Source organism: Anneissia japonica, unplaced genomic scaffold (genome assembly GCF_011630105.1).
Source record: "Anneissia japonica isolate Jap-2015-1 unplaced genomic scaffold, ASM1163010v1 scaffold287736_len1891122_cov214, whole genome shotgun sequence".
In the NCBI taxonomy this organism is placed as follows: Eukaryota; Metazoa; Echinodermata; class Crinoidea; order Comatulida; family Comatulidae; genus Anneissia; species Anneissia japonica.
The window spans coordinates 6042-24068 of NW_022756106.1; the positions used below are offsets into that span (position 1 = coordinate 6042).

An 18027-nucleotide genomic window follows, 5' to 3' on the forward strand; every position below is an offset into this window, starting at 1 on the left:
CTTATTGACTTACTTATTTTTTTTTTATTCATTTATTTATATATTTATTTATTTATGTGTTTATTTATTTATTTATTCATTCATTCATTCATTTATTTATTTGCGTTTTTGTTACATTAAACTGATTCGATAAAAAGTTAAAATTCTTTTGATTGAGCTTCCCTAGCTTCTGGAAAAATTCTATGACGTAGCGCCACCTCATGGTCTGTTATAATAGACTCATCGGTTCCAGGCATTTTTTACATTTGATTTGTGTAAAAATAAAATATAATAATTTCTAAAAAAAAAACGAAAGTAAACATTTTTGTTTACATCAATTTACATTTCTGAATATTTTTAATCTGTGTTTTAATGCAAACATAATCAATAACATATCTGTGATTGGTAAAACATGTATTTAATATAGTAGGGTCAAACATGAGTAACCGACCAGTTTGGTATAACTTAAATACCTCGGGAAATTCAATATTTGGCGTCATTGTCTAAATATATAAAATATATCGGTAGTGTTTTATTAGTATTAGGAACAGCTCATATATTGTGATGGCGGACAAGTTCAAAGTCTCAGACACAAGAGCAGCTTCAAAAAGAATTTGTGAGGAAAAATTTGTTTGCTCAGGAGGAGAGGCCAGGTTCTGGTGTGAAAACTGTGGCAGTCGTCAGTGCTGTCACTGTGAAAGACAGCTGCATTTACAGCCTAAATTTCAATTTCACGATCGAGAGGAAATTATACAAAACCAGTACACAGTAGGGACAGAAGTGTGTCAGAAATGGTGTAATCCATACAATGCAGCATCTGTAAAGTGCGAAGAATGCAAATCTGTGTTTTGTGAAGAGTGCAATAAGGGTTACCACATTGGGAAACTATCAAAACATCACCGAAAGTTAATTCCAAAACCTGAACCACTTGCAGCAGCAGAAAATTTACTACTGTTTTCAGACCCTGATGACGACGATATACAGCAAATCCCAGATGACTGTTCTGATAATTTTCAAACTGGTATAGATTTCGAGGAACCACAAGCCCTGTCGTCTTTGCCCAATTTAGAGTTACTGCCACCAACAGATGATTTTACTTCCTTTCCAGATCCATTTTCAATAAAATACTCGCCTGGTGTAGGTCTAAGCACAGCCACTTCAAATTTACTAGACTGCAAAACATCTCTAAATTCACTCAAATCAGGCAGTGAAGAGCTAGGCCTAGGTCTAGACATGACCCAGAATCGTCAGGCAGCAGTGGTCCAACCGAACAGCCATTTATCCTCAATGGATGAAATTGAGACTGCGCTTCTTGGTCTAGATATTGGAAATATGGACCATTTTGTGGAGCCAGGGGGTCGTCCGATTCCTCGACCAAGAGCAAAATCGGCCTGTGGTGCTGATGCTGCCCCAAAGAACGGGGAATCAGATCAAGCTGCTTTACTTGCTCTTCCTAAACATACCGCAAGACCAGGTTTTCTTCTTGTTAATGGTGATGAAAAGCTCCAGGTGTGTATATAATATACATCTCATATAACATTTTTCTTAAAAATATATTGCCACCCAAAAAATCAAGATAAAAGTTAATAAAAACAAAAATGTTATTAATTCTTTAAAAGTGATCAAAATTTAATAAGTCGCTAAAAAGAAAAATCAGTTTTCAATACAATTAAATAATTAAATTGCTCAATTATAAGTATTATTTATATTAATTACTTTTCACTGACTTGCAGATATTTTACTACCAATTGATTGTCAATACAAGAACTGTATTATTTATACATTTTTAAGTAATATGAGAAATTTTTATTCTCATTATAATTAATAATTAAATTTATTTTTTTTCTTTATTTAAATAAAATAAATTTAATTATTCAAATTGTAATTATAATAGATTATGGCTCACCATATATAATTTCTTAAAAAATAACTTGTTAACAGCAAAGTTTATTAGATTTATATACTATTTAACAAATATTCTAAAGTTTCTAAAATCTATTTCATTACTACTAGTATTTTTAACTTTATTGTTTTAGGTCAAATCTGAAGCAGAATTATTGGAGAAACTAGGTTGCAATGAGGATATAAAGATTGTGTCAATATTTGGGAACACAGGAGATGGAAAGTCCCACACTCTTAACCATACATTTTTCAATGGCCAGGAAGTGTTTACCACCTCCCAGCTACAAGAGTCTTGCACCGTGGGTGTTTGGGCAGCTTATGACGACAACCTCAAAGTTGTAACCGTGGACACGGAAGGGCTCCTTGGGGTATCACCCAATGAGAATCAACGTACAAGACTTCTGCTAAAAGTAATGGCGATATCAGATATCGTCATTTATCGTACAAGAGCTGATCGACTGCACAGCGACCTGTTTCGTTTCATTGGAGACGCATCATTAGCCTACCGGAAGCATTTTGATAAAGAGCTGACGATAACGGCAGATCGGATTGGTGAAGATATATCTTTGTCTACGATTGGTCCAGTTGTAATAGTCTTTCAGGAGACCCAGCATACAGATATTTTAGGTAAGTTAATTTCAAGCAAAGATGTAGTGCCTCCAGTCAGCCAGACAAACATAACCTCTGGGCTCATAGTAATAATCATGTGACTCCCTGGTTGCTAATTAATGTTTTATTGTTTATTTTTACCATTAGAGCCTACCATTTGAGTATACAACATTTATTTTTCTTTGTAGGATTTGGATGTGAAAAGTCAGCTGATGTTCTTCTACGCGAGCGATTTGAGAAAATGAAATTGAATATGCGTGCATTCAGCAGCATCCATTATGTTGGTACACGAACTGATAAACCCCCTACAAACTTCAAAATTCTGAGAGATAGGCTAAAGGAACATATCAAAGACAATACTGTACGGTCCCCTAGACCAGTGTCAGTGATGTTTGCAGCATTAAAGGTACAGTTTTGTATGTGATAACAGTTGCTCAGTCATCCTAATGATACATCAAACAGAGGCATTGAGAGAAAATTAGGTTGAGTACAGCATCTTGCAAATAACAGAAAAATTCCCAGGATGTTTACACTTTTTCTACCTGGGATGAATGAATATTGTCTTGTCAATATCAAGGTTGTCATTCATTTCACACAATAATTGACCTTTTTGCTAAGCCCGCCCCTTGAATATTGTTGCTAAGGTTCGCCCCTTGAATATTGTTGCTAAGGCCCCACAAAACAATAGTGTAAATGTACGGAAAGATGTGCAATGTGGGATAACACGTGTGTGTTGGACGTGCGTTTCCTGGCACTGTTCTGATTGGTCCCATGTTGACACACTGGAAAGGTCATGTCTAGAGAAAGCTTTTTCCAATTTATACCTGTACTATAATTGCCCTTTATATAGGTTTTGATATGACATCACATCATCATTAATAACGCTTCTCTTCTGATATCACAGGACTCGCTATTTTTTTTCTCAATGATTCGGTCTGCTGGAGTTAAGTAATTGTCTCAACATTTACATCATGCTTTTTCCCGACCATTGTGGAAATCATTCCTTTCAATTACACAGATTTTGCCCCAAAGAACAAATCTATCTAACTTTTTTTTTTTATCTTTAACCTAGGTTTTGAATGAAAAATTTAGCGGGGAGATAGAAACAACTCAACCAAAGACTTTCCCGGATGAATACTTCACATGTACAAGCCGGTGCTTAGCGTGTCAAAAGCGGTGTACTAAGACAATGAATCATAAAGATAAGTTGGGTCACGAGACTGATGGCCGATGCAAGTACCTACATCAGCATGATAATCGTGTCTATATTTGCAAGGTACTTTTTAAATATTTTAAGACAATATTATTCAATTTTTAAGTAAACAGTACTAAAAAGATACACAACAGAGTAACAAAGGCATCCCAATGTTATTAAAATGTTACAGTAAAATGAAGAACATAAGCACAATGCCTTTTGTCACAGTACATTGTAAAGAAAGCAAAAAGTGTAGCTATCAATGTGGTGGTCCTCTATTGTACAGTGGAAACTGCACAAATATACTCGGAAGTGTTCTGGGTTTAAATTTTACACTAAATATAATTTAGAAAAAAACTGGTATGTTTATAATTACAAATAACTGATGATATATTTAAATAAAAATACTGTAATGGACAAATAGCACTTTCTTCAGCTTTCACTGGCAGTAGTAATTGATATATTGTACATACTTTCTCAGGCATGCCTAGAAAAGGGAGGAGAGGAAGTAGTGGTAGTACCCAAAACCTCATCTTGCAATGACTCCAGCTGGGTGGGCCTAGCAAAATATGCTTGGTCAGGGTAAGTTGTTAACAATTATTTAATGAATGTTAGTAATTTTTCAAAATGCATTGTAGATGTTTAGTATGCCAATTATTATAAACTAAAATGATAAATTAGAAAAAAAAAAAATTCAGAATATAATACTACCCTTCGTGTATTGTTTGTGTAGACGATAAGTTCTCTGGTATCTTATGCTCTGTTCACTCTAACAAACTTTATGTGACAAATAAATGTCATATGCCCATAGTTGGGTGTAATGTGACATCATCATGCCATTTTTATTTTATAATATTTTTTTTTTTTTGTACTTTAATGTTGAGAAGAGTTATGAGTATTTTAAATGTTTTATATATATATGTATATTACTATTAATTATTCTGCACATTTCAAATTTTCCTTAAGTTTGCAATAAAGTTATTTTGAATATTGAATCTTGAATCATATATAGGCACATCACACAAAACTTAATACTATGGATAGATTTTCATAATAAAGTCTCTAAAAAAATGTGATTTAATCTAGATTTCATCATAGGCAAACTTACTACAGGATAGATGATATTAGAATAGTTATTATCATATATCAAGTTTCATTACGATATTTGTTTTTAGATATGTTCTTGAGTGTCCAAATTGTGGCATCATCTACCGCAGTCGACAGTACTGGTACGGCAACCAAGACCCTGTAGATGCTGCAGTCAGGACGGAGATCAGACATGTTTGGCCTGGGGTAGGTGTTGATCTAAGGAAGTAATAACTTAGGGTCATAGTCAGTGGTGATGTTTTTGAATAAATCAAAATTAGTTGATAAAAATGAGGTGGTAGACAAAATCCCATGGTAGGTAGCCCTCCTAAACCCTTCTTGTAGTTTCAACTGTGCAGCTATGTCATATGACACCTTTTACTCGAACTCATTCCATGTTACTGTATTATTTTACGTTATTATCTAGGGTCATATGGTGCTGCAAGGTACCACCGACAATACAAGCAGGAAGGTGATTGACGGACTGTCATATTTGATTGACACCGTTAGCTCCGTCAGTAAGAAACCCACCAGTATGATAAGTGATTGGATATCTGACCAGATAGCGCCGCCATATTGGATCCCGAATTCACAGATTGTGGTAAGCATGGGTTTATTTGTCCTAAAGCTCTGTCCACACTTATTATGTCCATATTTTGACATATCACATGTCAAATAAACTTTGATAGTGTAGACAGAGCTTTATACCTGCATTCATCCATTTATTTCTGTTTAAATTATAAACATCCTGAACTCTCCATCACTGATTTCACTCTGTTGCATTTATAATAATTTTTTTAATTTATTCTTTAGGAATGTAACAAGTGCGGCATAAGATTTGAAAATGATGAGAAAAAGCACCACTGCCGGGCTTGTGGTAATGGCTTCTGCGATGACTGTTCCGATCAGAGACTACCGGTCCCAGAAAAAGGCTGGGGTGAAGCTCCCGTCAGGGTGTGCAAAGACTGCTTTGAAACCCGATCAGAACAAGGTCTGAAATGCTATTGCAGTTTATCGAAATCTTAATAATTATTCACACAAATTTGTCACATAAAATATGGTAGTGTATACAGAGTTTATACTGTAAGTAGTACTCTATTTAGGTTCTAATCAAATTGCATTACACAATATAAGAACAAAGAGCCCCTCAAAGCAGAACCTCTGACAATAATATAACATAATTTTTGCTTTACCATCAGCTTTGGCAGTCCAAGAAGGAGGATTAGATCAGCCCCCTGTGATGGCAAGGAAAGTCGGAGAAGCATTTCAAAATACTCTTGGAATGGTGGCCAATGTCATGGTTTACCCAAAAGGTAAAAACTTAAAGTGATCATAATACAGTAATAATTATTATAAATTAATTAATTAATGTATATTTTCATTGCAATACATTTTACTTGTCATGTTTATGATATAAAAGCTTCTATAAATTTCTAATATCCACAGCAATTCTCAAGGCAGTCGCATGTTTTATTATTATTCACCATTATATTTTTTTAGACTATCTATTGGATGTGGCTAGGCCTGTCTACTGGGTGCCTGATGAGGATATTATCAGTTGTAACTGCTGCAAGAAAGAGTTTACCCCCAAGATTCGCAAACACCACTGCAGAGCATGTGGCCAAGGGGTGTGCAGCGACTGCTCAAAGCATACCAAGCCAGTTCCCTCGAGGGGGTGGGATCAGCCTGTCAGGGTGTGCAACGACTGCAATGAAAAAGAGACTCTTTGATGATAAATCAGCCAGTGGATAGCATTGAGAAATGAAAAAAAAAAACTCATTACCAATTATAGGGACAGACAGTTCAGAATGTTTGCATTTTCAACAGGAATAGCAGGATAGTTGCTAGACCACACCTGTGGTTATGTGGGATGATCACTTTCAATTTAATTGTGAAATGATTTTGTTTACAAATATTAAGGTTGCACTATTATGTTATGTATTGTTACTCAGGGAGTATGGAATCTTAACTTTGTAATACAGTGATTTAGTTCACTTTGTGGTTCCTGCCTACTTCCTGAGTTGACTGTATGTGTTTGTAGTTGTGTTTCTGGCAATAAAGAATAAGACTAAGACCATACCACATGAGTAACACTTTGAGGTTCCTCCCCCTCCTTGGTTGACTACATGATTTTGAGAATGTATAAAAGTGTTGCCAAATTATGGAATTTGATATGTTATGCAATAATGAAACATTTTTTAAATATTTTAATGATATATATATATATTTCAGATTCTACTGTGGACAGTTTTTTTTAGTTCATCTTGTACTAATATTGATTTTGATTAACGCTTTTTTTTCAAATTATAAAACTTCTTTCTGTTTTGTTATTAATCTGTGTTTTGGTATACAGTATCTATGATTAAATTAATTCCTCTAATGTATCCAAAATACCTTAAATGTTGGTGGCCAGTAATATTGTTTAATTATCATCATTGCCACTCAATATAGAGTAAATGATCCTGTGTAAATATATTTTCTGTTGATTATTGATTAAAAAACAATTTAGTTTTCATGTATTGCATGTACAGTATTCTATAACCAAAGCAAAGAGTATAGAACTGCAAGGGTTCAGACTCTCAGGCTTTCGTTAGAACACAATCCTATCTCAAAAGAAGTACAATCACAAATTAGAGGGTGTCCTTCAATATAGGGCGCTCATCTTGTGATAGTACTTTCATTGTGTGCGTACAAAACCAGAGCAGTTGGACCTCTTGCACCAATGCCAGTAGTTATAATGTATACATATAGCCTTAGGTACATGTCTTATATGTTTAGTGCAATTTGTATGGGTTAGGAAATATCATCTACATTACATTATATAAATATATCTTGACAATTTATTAAATCTACTTATATCATGGACTTAACTGTATTCTTGAGAATTATAAATGAGGTGGCAATTTATTCTGTCAGTCACATAAGTAAAATGGTAAGGTATAACTAAAGGGAAGGTATTGTGTCTTGGATTTCAATAGAAAGGCTTTAAGCAGTACAGAATTAACCAGAACTATTTATTATTTCAGTTTACCTTAATTTCTTTTCACTCACTGTTATTACATTTTCTATAATATTAATGATATGAAAATAAAATTACCATTACACTCAAACTTTTTAAGACAAAAATAAGTTCAAGGAAGAATATATAGTGTAGAATAGCACTTCTGTTTAATATCAATATATTTGTTGTAATTAAAGATCATAGTATCATAGGTATATGAAGGTGATAGGAGTAGCATTGTGGTTGAGATTCCTGCCTTTCAAATTTTAAACTCAAACTTTCTTAGCTGTTTTAAATGTGCATTCACACACTAAACATAGCTACAATGTGTCCTCACAAACTAGAAACTGCAAAACCATGATGATGTACTGTTGCTTTACTATCCTCTCACATATGTGTATCGTAACACGTACAAGTGTGTGTGTGATTTCATTGTAGCTATTGCGTATGTGCAAATTATTTTACATTAAAATTGCTGTTACGCATGTGCCAATACGTAATTGTCTAAGACAATTTTAAGCTAAAACAGTGCCAAGAGGTCTTGATATAATTTTATTTTGGGCTCACCTTCAGTGTTTTGACTTAAGATTTCTTTCTAGGCCAAAATACTAGGTTAAGTTACAAGCACCCAGTTTGTTTTCCTTATGAAAGATATATATTCCATTTAGTCAGTGGAAATTTATATCTGCTTGATGAGAATGAAAACAGAAAAAGGAGATTTAAGGGGTAATGTGCAGGATCAAAAGACTGATGTGGAATGTAATATACATAAATAATTCTACAAATAAATAAAATTCAACAAATTAACACTGATTTGCTAATTTAAAATATCTGACTGGACTTGTGTTTACTATACTCATTAAGTCATTCATACATGATGTAAGACAGGGTCATAAGGTGTACCAGTGGAATTGCTTCTGTGTCCCTAGCAAGAGGCCTGGGCCAGCAGTTCCAGTCCAGTTAGTGGAGTAGACAACGGATGGCAATGTTTGCTTTGATGCTGACAGAGGCGGTGGTAGTGTTTTCAATAGATTGCCAGTATGTATGCTCCAAATTCTGGTAAAGCAATCTTGTCCAACTATGAAGGAAAATAGAAGAGAATACCACTTCCAATATCATTAATATTCAGTAAAGGCTGCATGTTGTACACATAGCAAAACATTATAATTTATTTTATTTCAATCAAGTATTTTCAATTGCCGTATATGGCCGCCTTTGGCAAAACCAGATGACTTCATGTACATTAACAATTTTTTTTTCACATAACTGGATATGAACATAAGATTTGATTTAATGAGATATTTGAAATTTGGACCAAAAACTAACCAGTGTACAGGACAGATTCTGTTGAGTCAATATTGAAGGGTAAATGTCTGTGTTGATTGTTGTTACCATGGTATTCCCTAGCAACTGCACACATTCTAATCTGTCTCTTATACACATCTAGATGTGTATAAGAGACAGGAGTATAGAACTGCAAGGGTTCAGACTCTCAGGCTTTCATTAGAACACAATCCTATCTCAAAAGAAGTACAATCACAAATTAGAGGGTGTCCTTCAAACACTCTTCAGATAAAATTGCCTAATCTATATACATATATTATAACAGCTTAGATCCATCCATAAGTGGAAACCTTAACAATGAAGAGGGTTAAAAACAGTACCTTAAGGTGAAAGTAGTGTCGCTAAGGGGAAACTTAAACGACGTTAAGGTGAAATCATAGACAAAAGAGTTATATATATATATATATATATATATATATATATCACTGTAAACAGAGCCTGATTTATTCTATCAAAGACTTCCTAAATAAATAAAATAGTTTTCACAAGCTCGACATATAATTCCGGAGAAAGAGGATGTCTCAGAGTACTTCTTAACTTGATTCTTATGGTTACTTACCTTTCCCGACATATCACTAGCAATGATATAATTTTCATCATTTAGAAGTTGTAGACAACAGACAGATGTGTGGTGATGCAGTATTGATGCAAAATTCCTTCTTGATGGAGTTCGAAGGTCACAGCTAAGTATTTCACCTCGTTTTGTTCCATTATAGAGCAATGGTTGCTAAATCAGAAGAGAATTTAATTTGTTAAAACCTATTTGATTCCTGATTAAATAAAATATTAAAACATAAAAGACTTATAAAAATTTAAAAAAAGATGTCATGAATATTTAAACATGATGATTACAAATTAAAGAATATTATGTTCAATTCATTTTAACCAACACAAATACGGTATGTGCAAGTTAGTGCAGAGATATATGCTATGTTCTCACATGGCACCTAATGGTTAGCAGGATCCGGATCCTGCTAACCGTTAGCTGCTGTGCGTCCATGCGAGAAAATCCCGATCCGGATACCAACAATATGATGATCGAATCACTGGCCAATAAGAAACTGGAAATTGTAAACGTGTACGTTTGATTGGTTGATGATAGAACGCCCTCAACTTGCTAACAGTTAGCAGTATCCGGATACCGCTAACGGTTAGCTCCCGATCCGAATACTAGGGCTCTTGTGAGAACCAGGCTAAATGGAATGGATTTTGGTTCAAGACAAAATTTAAATCCTGTCAATACCGTTCTTGCCTGTGTCCTTAAGTGACTGCTCTAAATACCCCATTCTTAACATTAAGTCATTGGTTCAGTATGACTAATGTAATGTGCATTAAAAAAACTCTGTACACTATTCAAATAAAGAAGGTACTATACTGATGCAGTGTGCCCCCAAAGGGGCCTAATCCAAATTTCCTTGTTTATTTTTCCACAAAGACCCCATGTTAAGCTGTCCACATTATCAAATTTCCTTTGAAAAAAACTGTTGTAAGCCCATATATAGTCATCATGTCATCATGACTATATTTAGGCATGTCACATGTTTTATCAAATACAATTTGATAGATATTTTTTTGATAGATATTTTTGTTCTTACAGATTTTGCAAAGACTTGACACAGCACATCACTTCCATTTGTGTTCAGTTTTGTCTTCAATGATGTCACAATATCTACAATATAGGATCTCCTACCACCTTCAAAAAAAGTTTATAATTTTGAAATTGTAAACAAATAAAAATTTGGAACGCGAGGGAAGCACTATTAAGACAGGTTTGGTGAAATATCAAATAATTCTCTGAATATACAGTATGATTAGCTATAATATAATTTCAAAATTATTTATTTACCAAAACTAAGATGATTTGCTAATACTTTGTTTTCACTCCAGGAGCAAGTCCATATGATCCCTTTCTCCCATCCAACATACAGAATGTGCCGGGCATCTGGATACTGTGCGAACAGTTGTACCTGACTTTCCTGGCCTCCGGAAACAGAATAACTAATCAAAACCATGATGGAAAATTCCAAATTTCATATACATCTTCAGCATAGTGGTAATTCCAGATATTTGCCAACAGAGGGTCCGACATGCCTTATAGGGGGTCCAAACCCAGGGGCCTACTAGAGCCACCAAGGGGCCGACTAGAGCCACCAAGTGGCTAACTAGAGCCTCGGTCAGCCTCCCTCCCTGACAATCTGCTGGCGCCACAACTGCTTCAGCAGCACAATATGATTATTGACTTACTGTGCCAGAGGTCATCTTTATAAAATCCCTAAAGAAGGATTTCCCCGGCTGGGAATCTAAGGTCCCCAACCGGGATGGGGGGGGGGGGAGAGAGTTTGCTAAAAAGCTTTAGAAAGTGGTCCAGGGGACGTAGCCCCCGAAAATATGAAAATTTAGGGGATCCAAAGGCTTATTTAATCGATTTTAGAGTCTATTAATATGTACAAAATACATATAATTTTTTTGATTTTGTTTTTCTCCCCAACGAATTGTGGTTTTTCTCCCCAAAGAAGGGGGAGGGGGGAGGTCTCCTGCCGCCTGTCAGGGGCTGTAAACCCCTAAGGCCCCTGCGTCGGGGAGAAAAATCACAATTTTTATTTCTCTTAGTACAACTAAATACATGATGCCTGAATATCGATCAAGCAATCACACACATTTTCAGCCTTGAAATCAAACTTCAACACCTTATCAAAATTAACTACACATAGAAAATACTGGAAAGGATACAGAACATGGGTGTCATGCTGGTCATCAACAGACACCCAACTTGCACTTGTCACCTGAAGAAAGTTGGAAGAAACCATTTAACAATATGTAATACATTGTAAAAGTACATTAACACATCCAACTATCTACTACACACTGAAAATATTTTAAAAGTTACATCAATACCACCCCTCACACACATAATAAGACTACCCATCTACTGACTCTGATTGAAATTAGACCTTAGAAAATTTTGAATTCAAACCTCTGAATTTATGGGTAGGCTTATAAATAGTTCCCAAGGAACTAACAGTAATTGATGATATTTTTGAGCATGATATTTTTTAAATCAATTTTATTTTATGATTTTTTTTACTTATGATTGTTATGTTTTACCTTTCCACATCTTCCAACACAGCTAATGTTTTTCCAGTTTTTGATATCAAACTGTGAAGAATTTTCTTTGTTTGCCGTTACAGTTCCTTGCCAAAAGCTGTTCAAAGATATCATATATATAAGTACCTCTATTTCAGAAGTCATACAGTACAAAACATACAAAAACATGGAAAAACAAAACGACAAAATCCTAGGACAGTTGCTTCCTTTAAAAAAAAAATGATGAATTATATACCTGCTAAAGCGGTCATTCGATATAACTGTCAATATTTTCTTTTTACTTTTGTCAGCCTGAAAAATGTATAAATATAATTGAATAAAATAAAAAATATTAAAATAACATTTTTAATAACATGCATAATTTACTGTGTACAGAGTGCATTTTTCTGGTCATTGAGTCCACATGCTTGAATGTTACTGCTGTAACCAGCATAGGAGTAGGCAACTTTACCAAGTACCCATTTATACTCTTGGTAGAGAAGCAATGTTGATAAAGTGCCTTGCTCAAGGACACACGCTAAATGCATAGCAAGGGATTGAAACCCCAACCATGATTTTGGGAAACCAAATTGTTCCCACTGCGCTAAACCACTTCAATTGTATTTCCCCAGCACCTGGATGGGTACCCTTATTCTGAAAATTCCAGGAAAGATTACCAACCTGAAGTAGAGTTATATATCCAGACTCAAAATGATGGCCTGTGTCAGGACACGATGAAATCTGGTTGGATGATTTTACAGGCATTCTGGCAACACATGCTTCATGGCATTGCCTGAGAAGTAAAGATTTGATAGTTACTTGGCCCCCTATCAAATTTTCTTTGACAAAAAACTGTTGTATGCCGATATATAGTCATGATGTGATGTCATCATGACCATATTTAGGCATTTCACATGTTTTTGTCAGATAAAATCTGATAGCCTGAACTATGGAAGAGACCATGGAGAGCCCATGGCAAGCTCTGATTGCAATTTTATTGAGAATAATGGCTTGTTAAATATGATTGGTTAAAGCATTTTTACCTCACATATGAACAGGATGAAATCTTTCCTCTTTGTCTTTGAAGTAGAATTTGACTGATGGACGGACATATAGATTTACTTTCTAGATTATTCTGAAAAATTAAAAAGGATGATAAGAGAGACAACCATAGGTAAATTGCCTTGCCTTAGGACACATGCGAAATCTACAGTGTGAGATTGAACCTCTTTCCGCAAGGTTGAGATGCTGAACCACAACCACTGTGCCAAACTGCTCCTACAACTACAGCTACTGTATGACTCATAAGAGAGATACAGTAATCCCTTAGGGCCCGTTCGAGCGAAAAAATATCCGTGCGATTTACCAGTTAATTCACCGGTACACACTTTCAAAAACCGCTCGGACACTAGTCTAATTACCTTTCCATCTGGATTATCCGCAACAATTTTGACCACCAAATTGCTGGGTAGAATACCGTGTATGGAATGACCATGGAGCCGGAGGCGATGATAAATCAACCTTAATTGTTTTTCCAAAAGTTTTGCCCACAACCTAGCGCCAAATTCAATAGGTTTAACGGCCCAGGCGTGGTTGCAGCTCTCATTCGCCTCCTCACAAATGCACGACGAAGTCTAAATTTAGTAGCATATAGCTAAGCTACGCGATTGATTTGTAGATTTACCATTATTCGGAGAAATAAACTTGAATAAACTAGCCTACATACAGATTTTAAAGCAGCCATTATAAATTATTGAGCTACATTATCGTTCCACCGTGCCGCGCTGTGTGTACGTGGGCCGGTTATAGCAGCAGTAGTAAGTAAAGAAAGAATGGGTTGTTGACCATGGGATAAGTTGAAATTTTCTTCCGGAGTAGTTTCGTTACACGTATTTACCGTGAGCTAAAACTTGCTCGAACGGTCGACCACCCGCTGAGTGCTCAGCGCGATTACCCGGTGAAATAAACGGAATATGGTTGGCGTATTTTGCTCGAACGGGCTCTTAGTTCCATCTTCTAAACCTGTCATTAGAATCACACTACAAAATGCAATACCGTTGATGCTGTACGTATATCACCAATATTTATAACTACATCAAACCCAGTGCAAAAAAGAATCTGAGCCTATGTAATTCTTGTTCCTAGGAAACACTTGCACCTCACAAAAGTGGTTTCTAAGGAATTAAATGCTATTTGTGTGCACCCTGTGATTGAACACACATCCTGAAAAGGTACATAATCTGCCCACTATTAAGGACTGTCTGCTGCCTGTGTAATTTAAATGTATTGTTGGCATGAAGACCTATGTCATTCATATAAAGACAAATATATTGTGACTAACTGTGGCACCTTGGTTGATTGCACTGTCTGAATTCAATAGATCAAGCCGTTTCTTTTCTGCTTCTTTCTCTTGTAACATCTCATTACTTATAGGATTATGGTTGTTGTGGCCTGGTAGTAGTCGAAAATATCGCTTTTTAACTGGATCAAAGTAAAAACCTGGAATATGTGAGATTACGGAGTTAAGAAATAAATTAGATAACATATTTAGGGTCAATAAGACTTTTAATTCCTTGTTTTGTGAACTATTTTTTTAAAGATCATCAGAGGAGGGCGAAAAAAATAATAAAAATAAATTTTTTTTTCTTATTTAGAAAATAGTTTTGCCAAAAACTTCCAGACAGAGGAGAAAATAAAAACAAAATGTTATTGGTGAATGTAAACAGTGTAGTAATGGGATGGTTAAATGCTTAGAATTTATATAATTTTTTAGAAATATACATCTTATTTTAGGTTTCAAGGAAGCGACGGGAGTAATAAGAATAAAAAAGTACTCTATTTTTTTTCTAAAATTTTCCATTTTTCGTGGCGACTGGTATGGTAATTGGCCCAAAATAAAATTTTATTTTTATTTGAAATCATTATTGGTATACGGTAGGCTCGCTAAACAAGGTATAAAAAAAAGTTTTGCCTAATGTAATGGTTGAAAAAATGTATTGAATATAATTTAAAAATTTCTGATTTATTATTTTGTTCTTATACACATGCAGTGTGTAATGCGCATACATGCAATGGAAGAGCTAGGGGTAGGAAAGTGTGCTATTTAGCGAAAATATGTATAGAAATTTATTTTTTTAAAAATAAATAGAAATAGCAAAGGATATCTCTCCCAAAACTTGATGTTGATGTTCCACCGGAAGATGATTTGTCATGCCTTGATGTTCCGTAATTTTGCGGGTTATGTTCATGCTGGTGTAACTTCCCTGATTCAGAGGCCGACCTCATCCCACCATCATGGTTGGAAGTTTGTCTAGATTTTCCATCACTCCAGTGCTGCCTTCTTTTCCTTCTTTCATTAATCGATGGGTCATTATTCCTTCTTGGATTGACGTCAACCTTTCTTGTTTGGTTATCTTCTGATTTTTTATTTCTCCATGTCCACCATTGTTGTCTGGGCATTTTAAGCATGAGACTTGATATGAGAGTGTTAAGGTAACATCTGAGAAAGTAAAACGAATTGTGAGTTGTTTTTTTTTTGGTTTTTTTTTTGTGTTCAACTATAAATCATTGGTTGGCCTTCTTTATTAGCATCAGTATCACTCAATTCCATGAGGTCAACCAGGCCAAGGTCCAAAAACCTCGATTGGGTTGGACATTTTTTGCAGTGAAACAAAAACAAACAAGACAATCTCTTTTTTCTTTAGGCTAGGCACAACATCAAAACAAACTAGAGGTAGCCTAGTGCCGACCGAGCCGGGCGTAGGTAGCGCGCTAGCTTGCCTCAAACAAGATGTTTTGCTACGCAAACATTACATTAGGCCTAGGCTTAGCCTAGTCACTAGAGTAAATGAGTTAAAGTAGAGTTGAACGTAGAAAGAATGCATTGTCATGAATATAATTATATTGGAGACTTACAGGGTTAAAAATCACATCTTACAAAAATCCCTTGACGAGAGTAAACAACAACACGTTCATCATCTTTTAGGTTGTACTTCTCTTTACGCATGCGTGTGAAATTACGTAATACTTTAGATTTTGTTTTACCTGCGGACCGGATTGACATCTAGCTTCTAGATTTTCATCCGTCCAGTCAGGCACTGTTGTTGTGAACCCGGGAAGTCCCAAGATTGTCACCGTTCTGGCAGCTTCTGGACTTGAGAGGATGAGACTTATTTTTACTTATTACCGTATTTAGTATTAGTATCATCAATGTTAACAATATTTCCTATTGACCTTCACTGTGATCCTCATCATTCTTTATCAATATCATTTCAGTCAGTCTCAATTTTTAAAACAAAACAAAAACACAATACCAGTAAATAAAACTCAGGATATTCAGTACTTTTATGACTAGTTTATTTATGACAGTACACAAGCTTTCGTGCACACAATACCAGTACTTCGCCTACATACAGTAGTCATCTTATGTTTTTATTGACAGTAAATAATATTATAAATCTAAATGAATGGGAAGGCATGAACACCATAGTCATATTTTAAATAAATAAAACATATGAATTGAATTACATAACTGATTCACACTTCCCACCACCAAAATCAACATCTGTTTCCAAAGGGCACCTAAGGCGTGACTTTTTTTATACCTTGTACCTGCCGCTCGTCAATAATGATTTCAAATAAAAATACAATTTTATTTTTGGCCAATTAGTGCACCAGCTGCCACAAAAAATGGAAATTTCAGGAAAAAAAATAAATTTTCCTTTATTTTTATTATGCAGCGCCTTGAAATCTCCAAAAAATAAGATATGTATATTTAAAGCATTTAACTATCCCATTAAACACTGTTTATATTAGCCAATAAAATTAAACTTTATTTTCTTCTCCATCTGGATGTTTTTGGCAAAACCATTTGCTAAATAAAAAAAAAAAGTTTTTGTTTTTTTGCCTCTGCTGACGATAAAAAATAAGTTCGAGAAACAAGGTACTTGTATAAAAACAAGTCTCGCCTAGCAGCTAATAAATGAAATAATGGGAAAGCGAGAAACAAAAATTACTACAGTACATGTTGAATGCACTCTAAAAATATATTTTTAAAGAAATTATTTGTGCTCAAAAAAGCATAAATTTTGGAAGGTGATGAAACTACTGTTAACAGTTTAACATTGCATTATACAGTTAAGTTACACGAGTCTTGTTCAAATGTCATGTACAGGTTCTACATAAAAACACATCAATGATATCATTTAAGCACCTTCAAATTGCTGTTCTTAACATCGATAGGATTGAACTTATCTAAATGCCTTTTGGTGTTGTAATTGTGGGTGCGAACCTTTTGCTGTCTGTGCAGAATCCTTAACCAACTGGGCCATTGAGGTTCATTGGAAACTTAGATCAGATAAAAGCAACTTATGTTTCACACTCTTTTGCGCGTGCGCCTCACGTAAACAACAAAAATTTCGACTTTTGTGTACACATTAGATTATGAGAGATTGTGTCAATTTCTAAGATTCCCACAACTAGCCCCAGTTCTAGAGACTAACCAAACACAGCACAGCACAATACTTGCTAAACAATGCAGGCACTTTGGAGGTAAAGATCTTTAAATACTTCTTGATGTCTAAGAAAATTAACGTCATAGTTCAAGCCATTGTAAAGGTTACCAGAAACAATTAATTTTAGGGAAAAATTTAATTTTTTTATAGCAAATTAAATAGGTAGTGTACTGAGTTTATATTATACTGTAATATATAACATCTATTGTATGTACAGGTATGATGATAACATTCTTAACATCTATAATTGTTTTCTTAATTATAGTCACCATAGAAACATTAACCATAAACATTAACAAAAGATAGAGTAACAA

General features: G+C 34.8%; 2 protein-coding genes across 3 annotated transcripts in view; one reads left to right on the forward strand and one right to left on the reverse strand.

The window, feature by feature from the left end:
- Positions 1 to 8571, forward strand: part of LOC117123899 (zinc finger FYVE domain-containing protein 1-like) — an 8781-nt gene extending 210 nt beyond the window's left edge. Inside the window, exons 2-11 of one of the 2 annotated variants that reach the window (XM_033269963.1) lie at positions 483 to 1488; positions 2016 to 2508; positions 2679 to 2896; positions 3563 to 3766; positions 4167 to 4267; positions 4861 to 4978; positions 5199 to 5372; positions 5585 to 5762; positions 5971 to 6084; positions 6272 to 8571. In XM_033269963.1, coding sequence (XP_033125854.1) covers positions 544 to 1488; positions 2016 to 2508; positions 2679 to 2896; positions 3563 to 3766; positions 4167 to 4267; positions 4861 to 4978; positions 5199 to 5372; positions 5585 to 5762; positions 5971 to 6084; positions 6272 to 6501 — 2775 coding nt within the window. In that variant the 5' untranslated portion in view covers positions 483 to 543 and the 3' untranslated portion in view covers positions 6502 to 8571. Of the gene's footprint in view, positions 1 to 458; positions 1489 to 2015; positions 2509 to 2678; positions 2897 to 3562; positions 3767 to 4166; positions 4268 to 4860; positions 4979 to 5198; positions 5373 to 5584; positions 5763 to 5970; positions 6085 to 6271 lie in introns of those variants that run through there. The other variant, XM_033269964.1, reaches the window with a different exon arrangement.
- On the reverse strand, positions 7772 to 16245 carry LOC117123901 (DDB1- and CUL4-associated factor 4-like). The gene is made up of 13 exons (XM_033269965.1): positions 16116 to 16245; positions 15365 to 15699; positions 14542 to 14708; positions 13244 to 13335; positions 12882 to 12993; positions 12457 to 12512; positions 12222 to 12318; positions 11847 to 11899; positions 10963 to 11114; positions 10712 to 10809; positions 9672 to 9843; positions 9099 to 9215; positions 7772 to 8850 (listed from the first exon to the last, which is right to left on the reverse strand). Exons 2-13 carry the CDS (start codon positions 15666 to 15668, stop codon positions 8663 to 8665), a joined length of 1608 nt encoding a protein of 535 aa, XP_033125856.1. The 5' UTR covers positions 15669 to 15699; positions 16116 to 16245; the 3' UTR covers positions 7772 to 8662.
- Between the last annotated feature and the right edge of the window lie 1782 nt (positions 16246 to 18027).